This window comes from Neovison vison, chromosome 3 (genome assembly GCF_020171115.1).
Source record: "Neovison vison isolate M4711 chromosome 3, ASM_NN_V1, whole genome shotgun sequence".
NCBI lineage: Eukaryota > Metazoa > Chordata > Mammalia > Carnivora > Mustelidae > Neogale > Neogale vison.
In genome coordinates this window covers 212,271,166-212,286,798 of record NC_058093.1, presented here as the reverse complement: position 1 = coordinate 212,286,798, position 15,633 = coordinate 212,271,166, and the positions used below count along the sequence as shown (strand labels likewise).

General features: G+C 44.2%; 1 protein-coding gene across 4 annotated transcripts in view; it reads right to left on the bottom strand.

Annotated features, from left to right (window-relative positions):
• Positions 1–15,633, bottom strand: part of LOC122903169 (protein HIRA) — an 87,245-nt gene that overhangs the window by 67,579 nt on the left and 4,033 nt on the right. For all 4 annotated transcript variants that reach the window (XM_044243723.1, XM_044243724.1, XM_044243726.1 and 1 more), the window contains exon 2: positions 1,930–1,992. In XM_044243723.1, coding sequence (XP_044099658.1) covers positions 1,930–1,992 — 63 coding nt within the window. The remainder of the gene's footprint in view (positions 1–1,929; positions 1,993–15,633) is intronic.

The following is a 15,633-nucleotide window of genomic DNA, read 5'->3' as shown; positions in this document are numbered from 1 at the left end:
TAAATTTGCATCATTAATTTAAGTTACAGAAAAGAAATGAAGAAAGATTAAGTGCTGAAAGGGGTCAAAAAGTATATGGATTTAGTAGTAGGGGGAAGCCAACCTGACTTTGAAAAGAACTCTGGACTAGAAATTAGGAGGGGAATGAGCTCTACTCTGTCCTCTACAACAGATCCCTCAGGAGCCCCTAGAAGGTCCTCATCCCTGCCCACGAACCAGACTCCTCATCTGTAAGTTGAAGAGCTGGAAAAACTGATGTCCCAGGACCCTTTCAGGTTTGCGCATGGGAACCCTAGCAACCAAGGGCAACAGCACATTCCTGCCAGTACTTTGATCCCTTTTCAGGTGCTGCCTGGAGTCAAGGGCCGCTCCTAGAGCTGACTGGATGCTTTGAGACCCATGTCTAAATGAAATGTGCCCTGTATACAGGAAAAAAGCCTCATTATCTTCTTATCTGCCCTTTGTTGTCACCTATAGATGGGAGAGCAACCAAAAGAGGGCATTTAGGGATCCTGGATCATAAGGTGATATAAAACCCAGCTAAAAAATTTATCTATGGGGGTGCCTGGGTGGTTCAGTGGGTTAAAGCCTCTGCCTTTGGCTCAGTTCATGATCCCAGGGTCCTGGGATTAAGCCCCACCTCGGGTTTTCTGCTCAGCAGGGAGCCTGCTTCCTCCTCTCTCTCTGCCTGCCTTTCTGCCTACTTGTGATCTCTGTTTGTCAAATAAATAAAATAGAAATCTTTAAAAAAAAAATCTATGCATTTTGGCAATGATCATTTGCAATGATTTTTCTTTCTAAGCTTCTCACCTACTGATAACTGATGAAAGTCTGGCCCCTCATTTAACTACTACAGAGGAAGAAACACCAATAAATGCCTACAAATGGACATGTCAGAATTATCACAAGGCATACCTGAAACTGCCTATTGGCCAGTATATAAAAATATTTCCTAAACAGCTCTTCTTGATACTACATACTGAGAAGGGTAGGAAGGTATGTCTCTTCCTATGGATGAGGAAAAAAACCCTGTCCCCCAGCTTAATGCAGTAGTCATAGATGACATCAGTGGGTACCTTCCAGGTATAGTCCGTAATGTGCTGGAAGGAGATCAAGGGTCCCCTGCATACCCTTGCAGCAGGAAGCTCATAGACAACCCACCCTGTAGCACCTGGCCCAAGGGCCTAGAACTCACAGAGGCACTCTTCAGGTGCTATCTAGGAAGGCCTTGGCCAGAGGAAGACACTGCTCTACAGTGAAGCTGTCAGGGGCTGAGATCTGTGGGAATGCCACCTTGTTCCACCATATATACATCTTGGTGTCCTGGTCTGAAAAATGACTATCTTTCCAAGCAGCACTGTTACTGTGACACTGTAACACTGATGAAGCATGCTAATAATACTATGGGCCATATTTTCAAATGGCGCAGGCATTTTTACTTGCCCACAGCATACTTCTTCTCTAACTTAGCTGAATTCCTCTGAGCCCAGAAAAGGCCTCATAACTACGTGACTAACTCTGTAGTTTTAGTTTAACCACTTCTTCCCCTTTTTCAGATGAGAAAGTACTGCCAGAACAAAGATGAGGACCCAACCTTGGCCTCAGGGGCTGGGGATCTATCCATGGGACCACCTGCCACTTGCCACCTTCAATAAACTGGGATTTGGGGATTCAAAATGATTTGAATATTAACCCAATAAATAAGAATTAGAAAGATACACCCACTACTGAAATATTTATATGGAGCAAGCACACTAGAGCAAAAAACAAGGGTTTTGAGATAACAGATTATAATTGTACATTTTAAATGGAGTCATATCTATACCAAAAAAAAAGAAAGTATTCTATCTTCAGCTCAGTGGGCAACCAGGAGAAGCAGAGCAAGGTGTCAGGACCGTGCGTGCTCCTTCTGTTACTCTGTCAACGTACCTTGTCCTCCAGTTGCGAACTTGGTCCCGTCAGGGTGAATATCAACTGAAAAAATTGGCTTTCCTGGAAACAAAGGGAAAAAACACACACACAACATCTATCTTGGCTTGTATTCACTGGAGAATAGCAGCAAAGTCAAAATTTTTGAAAGAGTGGTTATTTGAGTAGTATCTCTAATCGCTGCTCCTGGGAAAAAATAATAGGCTGCCGATAAATTCCTTCTAAGAGTGAAATGATCTAACAGTTTTAGTTAAAGTAGAAACTGCTGGAAGACTCTCCAAGTGACATTAAATAGCTGAGTCTCAAAGGGGAACAAAGCGTTCTGTCATTAGAACTGAGTCCAAAGATTGCTTGAGCGTTTGCACAGAGGTCCAACAGACAGTAGCTGGCCACATTCCGGGGACACACATTTGTTAAAGCTATGATCTGTTTATGACAGCAGCTCTGACTTACAGAGCTACATCTTCAGCTACCTCTCCATCCCATGGACCTGCACTTGGCTGGCAGCCTAGACATAAGAACCCTGGCCTTTCTGCCTTGCTGACAGCTGGGTAGGACCAGTAGCTGACCAAGACCACAGTTATCACTTCCCTCATCCTTCTGCTTCCAGAAGCCCTCCTATATATTTGTGTTGCATCGAAGTCTGTGGAGAGTCAGCTTTCTTGGCCTCTCCTATGGCTGAACTTCCTTCATAGGATGTGCTCTGTTCAACTGAATGCTCAGTCCCTCCAGGGGGAAGAACTGTAGCTACTATCTCCTGGAGTCCCCACAGGGTGCAGACCCACACCACACCAAGGGCCCATGAAGTGGTGTGGCTAGCTTGGTGGACCAGACTGATAAGGCGTCATGACAGCTTGAAACGCAGCAGACTGAAGTGTTGCTGGGGCCTGGTCCCTGTGGCATTTGTCGGGTTAACCAGTCTGCTTCCATGCTAAGAGTGGCATGTCAATTGTTGTCAAGTTTATCACCATATCCTCAGCTTCTAGCAAAGGCCTGATAAGTGGTGGCTCAGTAACATTTATTCAGTGACAAATCAGATGCATGACAATAGACTGAACGTCAGCAATCACTAATACAAACAAGGTGCTGTTGCCAAGGAATCTCTTGGTTGAGGATGCTGTCTCCGTTACCTAAGGAGTTGGCATGGACACCAGAAGGAGGGCTACCAGCTCTAGAATCACATGATGGCAAGTGGAGACAGGGCAGGGTGGGGCAGGAGCAGGCGGTGGCGCCTAACAGCTGAATGTCTTGCCAGGGTTACTGTCCAAATACGGAAAATCAAATACTGGTACCCAAAAAGGCAATGGCCAGTGTGGGCCCCAAGGAATAGACAGCTCACTTTATCTTCTTCCACAGAGCCATACCCCTAACAGGCAAACCGAGCCTGAGCTTCCACAGACAAGGAGAAGTGTGCTCTCCTTCCTGTCATTACACAGTAGGGTGAAACAGCTGTGTAAGGATACTAGCAAGCAGGTGCCCCAAATGCAAGGGTCCTATTTTGTCTCAGAGAACAAGCAGAAACCCAAGCAAAGTTGGAAATTGCATCACATACTATTTCATCTCTATTACTTACTGAAATTCAAAACAACAAAGGCTACTACAGCAGGACCCTGCCATGCTGGCAGCTCTAGCCAGGTTCCCCAGACCCTCAGTCACCTCCAGGTCCACACCTAAGAGCCAGAGCTCTACAGTGACAGGTCAAGTTTAGCCAAGCTGCTACTGATTGCCTTCCTGGAGCACAAACATACGGGAAATTCAGCCCTGGTCTGCCCTGAGCATTCACTCCGAGGATTCCCAAAACAAGCCCCAACACAGCTTGGCACTCTATATAGCTTGGAAGGAGCCAGAACCAGCAGTGGAGCGCACTTACAAGGACCCGAGGAGAGAGAGCTATTGCTATTCTTCCACAGTCCAGATGGGCAGACCCTAATTAGCCCCATCTTCGCCTTCAAGATAAGAATCCAGAAAACTATGTACAGTAGGTAAAAAGAAGGTAGGGACTGAGAATATGGGTAAGACTGGAAGTGTTAACACTGGTGTTCCTGTGCCTATGCACTCAGACTTACACTGGCACACCACGCCCTTGCTGGGTCAGGTGGTTGTCTCGTGTGTTAAGCCAGAGAGCCTGACACACTGCTGCTGAGAATGTGCCATACTTTCCCAGAGGCTGAGGACCTAGGAGGGAAGCAATAGCAAGAAAGAGGGTTTCTTGACCATCTGGGGCACGACAAGTGTCTGACAAGGAAGCCTCAAGAAAAAAGAAAGGACAATTAGGGCTATGAGCTGTGCAGACCATGGTGTCTAGTGCTGAGAATGAGTTGGGACAGTCCCCATAGGTGCCAGCCAGCTACTCCTTCCGGGAGAGGCAGAGCCACAGTGGGGTAAGCCCTGTGGAGCTCTCCTTCCCAGTCCATGACACACTCTACTAAGCATCTGATGTGGCCCCTCAAGCCATGCAGGCAGCACAGTCCTGGGTATTCTCTAAATCTCACACCACCCGGTGAAATGGATTGTTCTGACATCCTGATTTGACAAGAGGGGGAAACCGAGGCACAAAACTTAGGGAAGTTGCCCAAGGTCATGCAGCTTGAGGGGGCACACTGGATGCTCAGCTTTAAGTATATAATGTGCTGCCCCTTCAGATGAAGCTGGGAAGGGACATGCCTGGACATGCTGGGAGGCCTTTGATGACACTGCCTGGAGGGAAAAGATTCAAAGCCCACAGGTGAAAGGTGAAGTAGGGAGTCAGAGGGAAAGTGAGAGCTGTGCACACATGTGCAACTTGTCCTGATGACCTGGACATGGCCTTGGACTTGCTAAACTGAGCTTCGATCACCCTGGACACCTCAGTCCCAAGGCCTGGGGAGACTGCTGCCTGGCTAGGCTCTGGTGAAACACAACTCTCAGGACTCCTGCCTTTGCAAGCTTCCTTTTCCTTGAATTTGGATTGGCTCTGTGATCTGTTTTAACTAAGAGAATGTGACTGAAGTGATGCTGCTCCACTTCTGAGATTAAGCCTAAAGAAGGTCCAGCAGTTCAACTTTTGCCCTCTGGAGGAAGCCAGAGCCCTATGGCATCTGTCTGGCTCCAGTGATCAGGTGGTTGCCATGTAAGAAGTCCACGTACCCTGAGGCCACTGTGCTGAGACCCCCCCCCCCCCCAAGCTGGCCAAAGAATCCAGGGTCAAAGGGTCAAAGAATCCAGACAACAGTGAGAATGAGAGCCCTGAAACAGGACCCCAGAGTGAACTGTTCTGGCCCCAAACTGCTCCAGCCATCCCAGCAGATACAGTGCAAAACTAAGATGAGCTGTCCCTAGGGAGCCTGGCCAGGTTTCACAATCACAAACAAATAATAAAATAGCTATTGTTTTAAGCCAGCAAGGTTAGGGGTAGTTTGTTATGCTAATTCATTCAGTTTCCTGCCTAGGGCAACTGGAGCTACATATTTGACATTTTCACCAAAAAGGTTCTAGCTGACTCAGCTAGAGTCTTGAGAAGGCCATCCATCAGTGGGGAGCAGGCACCTGGCCACAGGAGGGCTTTTCAGTTCCGTAAGTCTGTGAGACATTGTATTATATGCCCCTCAAGAAGCACATCGAAATGACTTATATGCAAGTCAGAAACAAACCTGACTCCCCAAGAGCACACAGAGCAGAGCCTAGGTAAGCAGAGAAGCTTCGCTGCACAGGTAGCCATCACAGCCCAAATCTTCCCCACCACACCCACTCATAGCATTGATGGGATCTTTTCTCATCCATCCACCTTTGTGGTTGTCTATGAGCCTGCTATGGGACTAAGCAGAAGAAAGGTAAAGCCAATAAAGGTTCAGCCCTGCCCTCAGGAAGCTCCTAGGGATGGGTGTCTGCACAGGCGGAAAGCTACCTAACTCACCCTGGGCTTTCTACAAAAATCACAACTGAAGTGAGTCCCAAAGTCTGAGGAGGAGTCAGCCAGAAGAGTAGGGAAGGGAATTTCAGGCAGAGGGGACATGGCATAGAATATAGAATAATTCTGACAAGCTGCTGCAGAATGTGGGGAGAGAAGGGTGGGTAGGGCCTAGCAAGACACCGCTGAGGAACACAGACCTTCCTCTACAGCTACCTCTGAAGCAAGGGAATGCTAAGGTCAGATTCACATTTCAGCTCCACATAGCTGCGTGAAGCATGGGCTTTTGTTAAAACCAGAGGGGGCCTCAAGGCTCCAGAGGAAGGCAGAAACAAGGGCAGGGAACAGTCCCGGGTGTGCACAATGAACATGCCTCGGCAGAATTCTTAACCATGCCACTCAACAACTATGCAGCCTTGAGTAAGTTACTGAATGCCTCCAAATACCAGTTTTCCAATCTGAATGGTGTGGAAGACAAGTACTTTCTCAGAGAGATTAAGATGCTGTGCCACATTGCTTTGAAGATGCACACATTTCACATGTGAACATTTCTAAAATCACAATGTGCTTTGGTGAAAGGTGTGACTGGGGTAGTTTCCTTCTGTAGAGACGCGCCACAGAGTTGATGAAATATGGCTACTCAAAGCCACCAGCATGGTATTGGCTCCCTACTTCTTTCCAGCACTAGACTCTTCAGTCTAAGGAATATAGAGGTTCACATACCCACAGTAGGAACAGACCTCTTTTTTCTAAAGGGCTCTTTGAGGCAGAGTAGAGGAAAAGGATCTATGGCCTGATTAGTTAGAGAACTTTTCCTGTGGCACAATGTTAAAGATGAATTCCTAACTGTTTCCTGCATTCCACCTTTCTTTGTACAAAAACAAAGAGAAGGGGTGCCTGGGTGGCTCTAGTCACGATCTCAGGGTCCTGGGATCGAGGCCTGCATCAGGATTCCTGCTCAGTGCGGAGCCTGCTTCTCCTTCTCCCTCTGACCCTTCCTCTGCTTCTGTAGTTTCTCTGTCAAATAAATAAATAAAATCTTAATTTTTGTTTTTTAAAAACAGAGACAAAAGAAAAATTAATCCACTCCCTGGGCCCTAGAGCCACACCCTCAAATGAAGTGGCATGTTTTCCCTGCACACCTACCAAAGCCCATTCTCCTTGGGGACCTGCTTTTAGGTGACCCCTCTTGGACACCTTCTTGCACCCCTCCTCAGACCACACAGAGCACCCTCCTGTCACTCTCTCCCCGGAACTGTGACAGTTGGCCATATTCCCTGCCTGGGGGTTGCTGATCTGACAACTGCAGCATGAATGCTCTCTCTGGCAGGAATAAAAATTAAGGTACAGAAGCTGAATTTTGACAGGGCGTGGTCAGACAGCATCCTCCTCCTTGGTATCTGGGTAAAAGACTCCTGGAGGAGGCCCAAATGTGGAACTTAGTCTGAACAGAGAGGACTGGCCAAAGAGAAGCAGGGAGGGCCCAAAAAAGAATGGCTGGCACTCTCAGTGGCCTTCAGATCTTTGGTTTGTGCTCCTGTCTTTGAGTCTTTATGCTCTTGAAAGCTCACTGGGCAGATCCAACCGAACATCTGTGAGTACATATTGGAAGCTTAGGGGAACCTGAGCCCTTGCCCACTGTACATTGTTCCTGGAAGGGCTTATCCTATACAGCCCATTAACACTCACTTTTAACAAATGTTGGTGAACTTGTAACAAAATATGAAACATGGGAAAATGTTTGAAACATTTATTAAGTGAAAAAAATTACAAAAGAATATTAAAATATAAGGTGGGTGCAAAGGACATGATCTATGCAGAAAACCTTAAAGAGTCCACAGGATAAATTTAGTAAAATTGAATGACATAAAATCAGCAAACATCAGTTGCATTTCTGTACATCAAGTGAAAAATCTAAAAAAGAAACCAAGAAAACAATTCCATTTAAAATAGAATAAAAAGGGACGCCTGGGTGGCGCAGTTGGTTGGACGACTGCCTCGGCTCAGGGCGTGATCCTGGAGTCCCGGGATGGAGTCCCGCATCGGGCTCCCAGCTCCATGGGGAGTCTGCTTCGCTCTCTGACCTTCTCCTCGCTCATGCTCTCTCTCACTGTCTCTCTCTCTCAAATAAATAAATAAAATCTTTAAAAAAAAAAATAGAATAAAAAAATACTTAGAAATAATAAACGTAACCAAGAAGGCTAAAGACTTGTACACTGAAGACTAGAAAACAGCGCTGAAAGAAATTAAAGACACAAACAAAAGGAAAAACTCTTGTCTTCATAAACTGGAAAACTTAATACTGTTAAGATGTCAACAATATCCAAAGCTCTACAGATTTAATGCAATCCCTATCAAAACTACAGTGATTGGATGCTTGGCTGGCTCAGTCAGTACCAAGCGCGCAAATCTTGATCTCAGGGTTCTGAGTTCCAGCACTGTGTTGGGGGTAGAGTTCACTTGAAACAAAAGAAAACAAAACAAAACAAAAACCAGCAATGACATTTTTTGCAGAAATAGAAAACCCATCCTATAAATTCTTGTGGAATCTCATGGGACACTGAATAGCTAAAAGAATCTTGAAAAGTAACAAAGTTGAAGTCTTACACTTCCTGATCTCAAAACTAACTACAAAACTACAGTAATCAAAACAGTGTGTACTGGCGTAAGACAGACATATAGACCAGCATAGCAGAATAGAGAGCACAGAAACAGACATTTCTCCAAAGAAGATAAACAAATGGCCAATAAGCATGTAAAAAGATGCTCAACATCATTAGCTACCACAAAAATGCAAATCAAAACCAGAATGAGATTATGACCTTACATCTGTTGGGTTGGCTACCATTAGAGAGAGAGAGAGAGAGAGAGAGAGAAACAAGTGCTGGTGAGGATGTGGAGAAAATGGAATCTTGTGCACCACTGGGGGGAGGGTAAAATGTCACAGCTGCTATCAAAAACAGCATGGGCATTCCTTAAAAAAATGAAAAACTGAATTACCCGTGGTCCAGCAATTCCACTTCCAGGTATATATCCAAAAGCAAGACCTTGAAAGCAAGGTCTTGAAGAGATATTGTACACCCGTGTTATAGCAGCATTAGTCACAAGAGCCAAGAGTAGAAGCAATGTAAGTGTCCACTGACAGATGCATGGATAAGCAAACTGTGGTATATATATAATATATACAACAGAATATCATTCAGCCTTGAAAAGGAAAGAGATTCTGATGCATTCTACAATGATGAACCCTGAAAATGTTGTAATTAACATAAGCTAGTCACAAATAATACACGGTGCCACTTAAATGAGGTCTGTGAGCAGTCAAATTTATGAAGACAGAAAGTAGAGTGGTGGTTGCCAGGAGCTGGGGGTAGGGAGAATGAAGAGTTGTTGCTTAAGATGTATATAGTTTAGTTTCACAAAATGACTAAGTTCTGAACAACTGGTTCCACAACAGTGACTTCTCAGTATGTGGATACACTCATAACACTACTGATTTATACACTTGAGAGACGGTTAAAATGGTAAATTTTGTGTATTTGTATATTTTAACATAACTTAAAAAACTTAAAAGAATGCTAACTAAAACCAAACCTAACCAATCTATCTATATATATCTATATAACTCTGCTCACCTACCAACCTACCTACCTACCTATCTATAAGGTACAGAGGCATGGAAGGGTTATAAAAGGATTAATTAGAACTGCTCGGTGTCTTGACTATGGTGGTGGATACATGAACCTATACAAGTGAAAAATTGTATAGAACTAAACACCGGGGGGCGCCTGTGTGGCTCAGTCAGTTAAGCCACTGACTCTTGATTTTGGCTTAGGTCCCGATCTTAGGATCCTCCGATCAAGCCCTGTGTCAGGCTCCGTGCTCAGCATGAGACCACTGCTCCTTCTCCTGCTCTCCCAAATAAATAAAATCTACAATCAACCAACCAAACAAAAAACCCAGAAACCCAAACAAACCCTAAACACCTACCCAAACACAAATGAGTATAAATACAAGTGGAGAAGTCTGAGTAAGACAGATGGATTGTTTCAATATCAATGTCAATGTAATATTATGTTGCTGTTTTATAAAATGTTACCAGTGGGAGAAACTGGGAAAAGAGTACAAAGAACCTCTTAGTATTGTTTCATTCCACTATGCAGTAATCTACAACTATCTCAATAATAAATAAATAACTACACACATATACATGGTCCAACTATGTCTCTGTAAGGTAATATATAATAAAAGCAAATATCAAAACATCAGTGGCTGTCTATAAAACTGACTCCTTATGCAGGTGGTAACGTGCAAATCTGCAACTAGCCATCTCTCTGGAGAGATTTGCACCTAATCACTCTAACAAGCAGCTCACTTCTCTATCCAGCCATGTGCAGACATTTCACCTTCAATTTCTTTACAATGGAACTCCTGATCTTCTGGCCTAAACCTGCTCCACCCATCATCTCCCCATCAGCAAAGATCATACTGGGGACAGGGGAAGCCAAGAACCCCAACATAAAAGCCCCACTCCCCATGACTTTTCTGGCCTCATTTTCTGCCTCCTCCCCCAAACACTGGCCCCATGCCCTGCCTTCCCTCTGTTCCTAGACCGCACAGGAGTGTTTCCATCCTGTGCCTTGCACTGGTTCCTTCCCAGATACACATTCTTTTCTCACCTCCTTTTAGTCTTTGCTCAAATGTCGCCCTCTTACTGAGGCCTGCCCTAACAACCCTACCTGAAAGTACTACTTCCTCAACTTGGCACAACCAATCCTAATTCTCATCTACTTTTTTCTTAGCAATTTCTTACACACTTATAATTTCCTTTATTGCATGTCTGTCTACCCCAACCACCAGAATGTAAACTCCAGGAGCTCAGGAATTTTTGCCTGTTTTAGTCACAGAGTCACCGTGGTACCTAGAGCTGTGGCTTGGCAAACAGCAGGCACTCAATAAATACTTATTATTAATGGCTGGAGAAAGACTGCAGCAGAGACCTAAAATTCAAAACACCTTCATTGTCACTAGGATCCCAATCTTTGAAAGGCAGGCTCCTCATCTCCTGAAGTGAGGACTCAGATATTTCCAAACACCTGCAAGTGGGAGGCATGGCCCTGGCCTGTCACAAAGCCATCTGCTGCTGGTATCTCTACCAATTTCAACCACAAAGACTTCTCCCGTCTCCTTAAGCAAGCCCTACCAAGGATGACATCTCATAGATATAAGGTGGCTGAGAGATTCAAAACACAGCACAGGAAGGAAGCTGTAGCAATCATGCAATCATTTTGTTTTGTTTTGTTCTGTGTGTGTGTGTGCATGTGTGTGCTGCCACAAACTAAAGTAAAAGAAAGTCACAGTATATCATTTATGAATCTTAATCACTTCTCTTGCAGCATTTGCCAATGTGTAACCTAGAAAGTTTTGGTAACAGTCACTATTTCTTCATAGTTAAAAAATATATATATATATTTATTTATTTGTCAGAGGGAGAGAGAGGGAGAGAGAGAGCACAAGCAGGCAGAGTGTCAGACAGAGGCAGAGAGAGAAGCAGGCTCCCCGCTGAGCAAAGAACCCAACGTGGGACTTGATCCCAGGACCCTGGGATCATGACCTGAGCTGAGGCAGCAGCTTAAATGACTGAGCCACCCTGGCGTCTCTTTCCCTTTACTTTTGCAGAACAGAGATATTCTTTACAAGTTATCTGCAAAATGGATTTCTCCAAACATCATCATCTCTTCTATACAGCTCCACTCAAAAATTAAGAGCAATTAAAATCATTTCTTTGCGGGCAGGGAAATGTTAGCTGTTTAACAATTAAGAAAATAACACTACAGTTAATAATACTGTATCCCATACTTAAAAGTTGCTAAGAGAGTAAATTTTAAAAGCTTTCCTCTCAAGAAAAAAAAAACAAACCTGTAACTATGTACAGAGACAGATGTTAATTAGACTTACTATGGTGATTATTTTGTGATACATACAAATATGCAATCATTATGCTGTACACCTGAAACATTAATGCTATATATTATACCTCAATTTAAAAAAGGGGGGGAGAAAATAACCTACAATCTTAAGTAGAAAATACAAAGCAACATTTTACCCATTTGTTATATGTGCAATGCGAAGTCTGCAGGGAGGCTATGCAATAAAACCACCGAATGTGCTACAGTCTGCAGGGAGGCTATACAATAAAACCACTGAATGTGCTTCAGTATTAGGGATTTGGCTAAGGTCTTAAAGAACGTAGATACTTTTACATTTTGATATGTACGCTAAACAAAATGTGTGTGTGTTTTTAAAAGCACCAAGTTATCCATTTATTTTTTTCCAAATGGTCTCAAAGACTATATAAGGAAAGTTTTAGCATTTTCTAATTTTCCCTAAATTGAACAGGTATTCCTATAATATGAGAAATAATTTTAAGTTCCTAATCACAAAATGCTTCACTATCCATATCCACTCATACACCATTAGACAGATATATCCTAGTATAATTATATATGGCAATGGTCTCTGGCCAAAATGTAGGTGTTTGTCCTATTCCTTAACAATAGCTCTAAAATGGAGCTCTAGTGTTTTCAAAAGGGAGAAGGTGAAGAAGCCATTTATCAAATGGGACCCTGGGGGAAGCCCTGTGTGGTGGCCTCATTTAGGCAACTTCGTCTAATTGATTCCTGGCTCTTCTGCTCCGTCTACTCTATTCTCTTACTGATCTCAGTGGACAACAACCCTGCCCTTCACCTGGGAGCCACTCCATCTTACACCCCACATTCTACCCTGGTGACTCTACCTTCACAGTATGTCTGTAACTCACAATTCCTAGAGAGGTGCGAACGTTTGTATTTTGAGTTGGGAATGAATAAGAGTGTGTATCTGTTTGCTGAAATTCATTAAATTGTATATAAACTGTGCATTTTGCTATGTAAATTATACTTAAATATATCTATAATTTACATATTTTATATAATTATAATATACAATTACTGTATAAAATAACATACGTAAGTTATATCTAAAAAAATAATATGTGTACACTCTATATAGAGTTCAGTCATTTCTCATCAGCACTATTACCTCCATCACTACCCTGGTTCAAACCACAGTCATCTCTTACCTGGATCACTGTGACTGCCTTTTAATGGGTCTCCCAGTTCTCTCCCTTGCCCCCAAACCCATCCTAGTCCCAGTGCAGAAGTCAGGAAGATCTTTAGCATTCACATCAGAACACTGTTACTCCTCTGCTCACGTGGCACTAGAACAGAAGTCCAGCAGCCAAAAGGTCCTCCCAGTCCATCCACAGCTCTCTCCAGCCTCACCTCTTAGTGCTTTTGTCCATCTGCTGCTCCAGCCTCACTCCAATCACAAGATATTGGTACTATTCCTCAAACCCGCCAGGCAAGTTCTGGCTGTTCTCTCTGCCTGTAATGCTCCTCCCTCAGACAGCTGCCTTTCTCACCTCCACCACGCCTGTCATGGATGCTGTGGTACCAGGCCAGGTCCCCTCCCTCCAGGAATGAAGCTCCTGCCCCCAACTGTGGGAGTGTTGGCAGCCTGTGTAAACTTCCAGCTGAGGTCTTCTCCACAGAGAACCTACCCTTAGTGGAAGAACTGCTTTGACTAAGATCAGGTCCCCTCCCCAGGACAGCCTGCACCCAATAATTGTAGATGTGCATTAGAAAGCCCTGGTTCTTCACCCCAATTCCGGACAATTCATAAGGACTAGCTGCAGAGCCCCTGACAGGGTGGGCAGCAGCTTCTGTTGCACTGTACTACAGCTCAACTTCCCGTCCAGCCCTGTTTCCAGCACTCCCCAATAATTCTTCCTTCCTCCATCTCCCTGTCCACTTGGACAGGACACCCCCAGCAGACAGCTCTCCCAGTCTTACTGGCTAGAATGCATCACATGCTGCTCCTCAAAAGATCCTGCTATGCTACTTCATTCACTGCTACATTTCTAGCATTCAGCCCCTGGCACACAATTTGTACTCATTATTTGTTGACTGGATGAATTCACTGAGTGCCTCTGTGCAAGACCCTCTGATCTGACGGACGATGCAGCAGACCTGGAGTCCGTTCCTGTGATGGTCTATTCCTGGCCCTCAAATGAGACTCACTGCCTCTTCTATCTGTCCCTCATTACGGTGGCTCTGACCAGGGCAACGTCCCTGTGACTTGGTCTGTTCTCGGTGGGTTAATATAAAAAACAACAAGTTTTGACCTAAATGGGTTTTCCTTTTGCCGAGGTGTTCTAAAACACCTGCTGTTTGTTTCACCTACTCCCTTTCCTAAAATGCTCCCAACCCTCCCCAGGCCTTTGCTTCGGACACTTCCACAGTGGCAGCACCTTCTTTACTACCACAATCCACTTCCCATCAAGGCTCAGCCCCAGGGTACACCCACAAACCAGACTTTTGTCCCTACGGCTATACTGGCTCACTTGTGTAGCCCTGGTTTCCACCTGCCCTGTATTCTAGAATGTGGTCTATAGGTCCTCTCCCACCTACACACAAAGGGATAGCCTTATTTACCTATGATCAGCACAGACCTTCTCTCCAAAAGGGTTCAAAGTTATGTCCATAAATAGGTGAAAGACCCACATGTGTATTATCTAAGGCAAAATCCCACCCGTTTTCTTCTGAATCTTCATATGCATTCTGGTTAATTAATTAATTATTTATTTTTTAAACCATCAGCCTACTGTCTTCAGGCCTCACTCAGTGAAAGACAGCCTGGAGAGAGCTCAGATTCCCTGAGCCTTCACAGGTAGCAGATGCAGCAGCAGGCATTACTGGCTTCATTTAACAAATCAGGAAATGAGATTAAACAAACAAACAAAACAAAACAAAACAAAAAAACCTTCTGTAACACATATTTGGTGAGCAGCAGAGCACAGAAATTCAAGAATAAGACTATTTGACTCCCAAATAAACAGCACTAATTCTCGTCCTCAAGAAGTTTATAATCTAGTTGGAACCATGAGACAAATAAATGAAAAGGCAAATAACGATAAAGATGTTCTTACATACAGCAGGATTTCTCAACCTCAACACCACTGGCCTTTTGGGCCAGATGATTCTTTATTGTGAGGGAATGTCCCGTGTGCTGCAGTGTTCAGCAGCAGTCCTGCCCTCTACCTACTAGCTGCCAGTAGTGTCCCCCTTCAGTTGTGAAAACAAAATGTGTTTCCAGACACTGGCCTGTTAGAGAACCCTTGATGTAGACACATTACAAGGCTTATCTTAATGACCAATGCAATCATAAAATATCACTATTAGGATCCTCCTAGCCTGTTCTCAGAGATAGGTCTGCAGTGCCCCTTTAGCAGCTGTGCAGGGCCTTTCCACACCGGCTGCTGACTTCATTATTCTACCACCCTGCCTGCATTTCCCCTTCAAGCATACTTATTTATTTTCATCGGTGTATGTCTCAGACGATGTCTTGAAATCCTTTCTGGAAGGACACAGGGTAGGGGGAAATATAATCCAATTACAGGGCAGGAGGAAAAACACAAATCATAAAGCAAATATGATTAACTGACAAATTACCCCAGTACTGAAAATTTGCCAAAAGCCTTTATACAACAATGCCATCAAAGTGTGAGCCAGAGGCCAAGGGAGGACAAGAATTCTTTCAGTTCTGTCTCTTTTGGTTAGAATGGGCTTCCCTGAAGAGCTGAGCATGAACACTGCCCAGGAGTGAAGACTTCCAGAAACTTTCAGGAGCAAAGGCCCAGGGATGGGAAGAACCACGAGCCTCAATGAAGTTTTCTAAACATATAAATTACATTTTTCTACAACCCAAAACCTAATCAT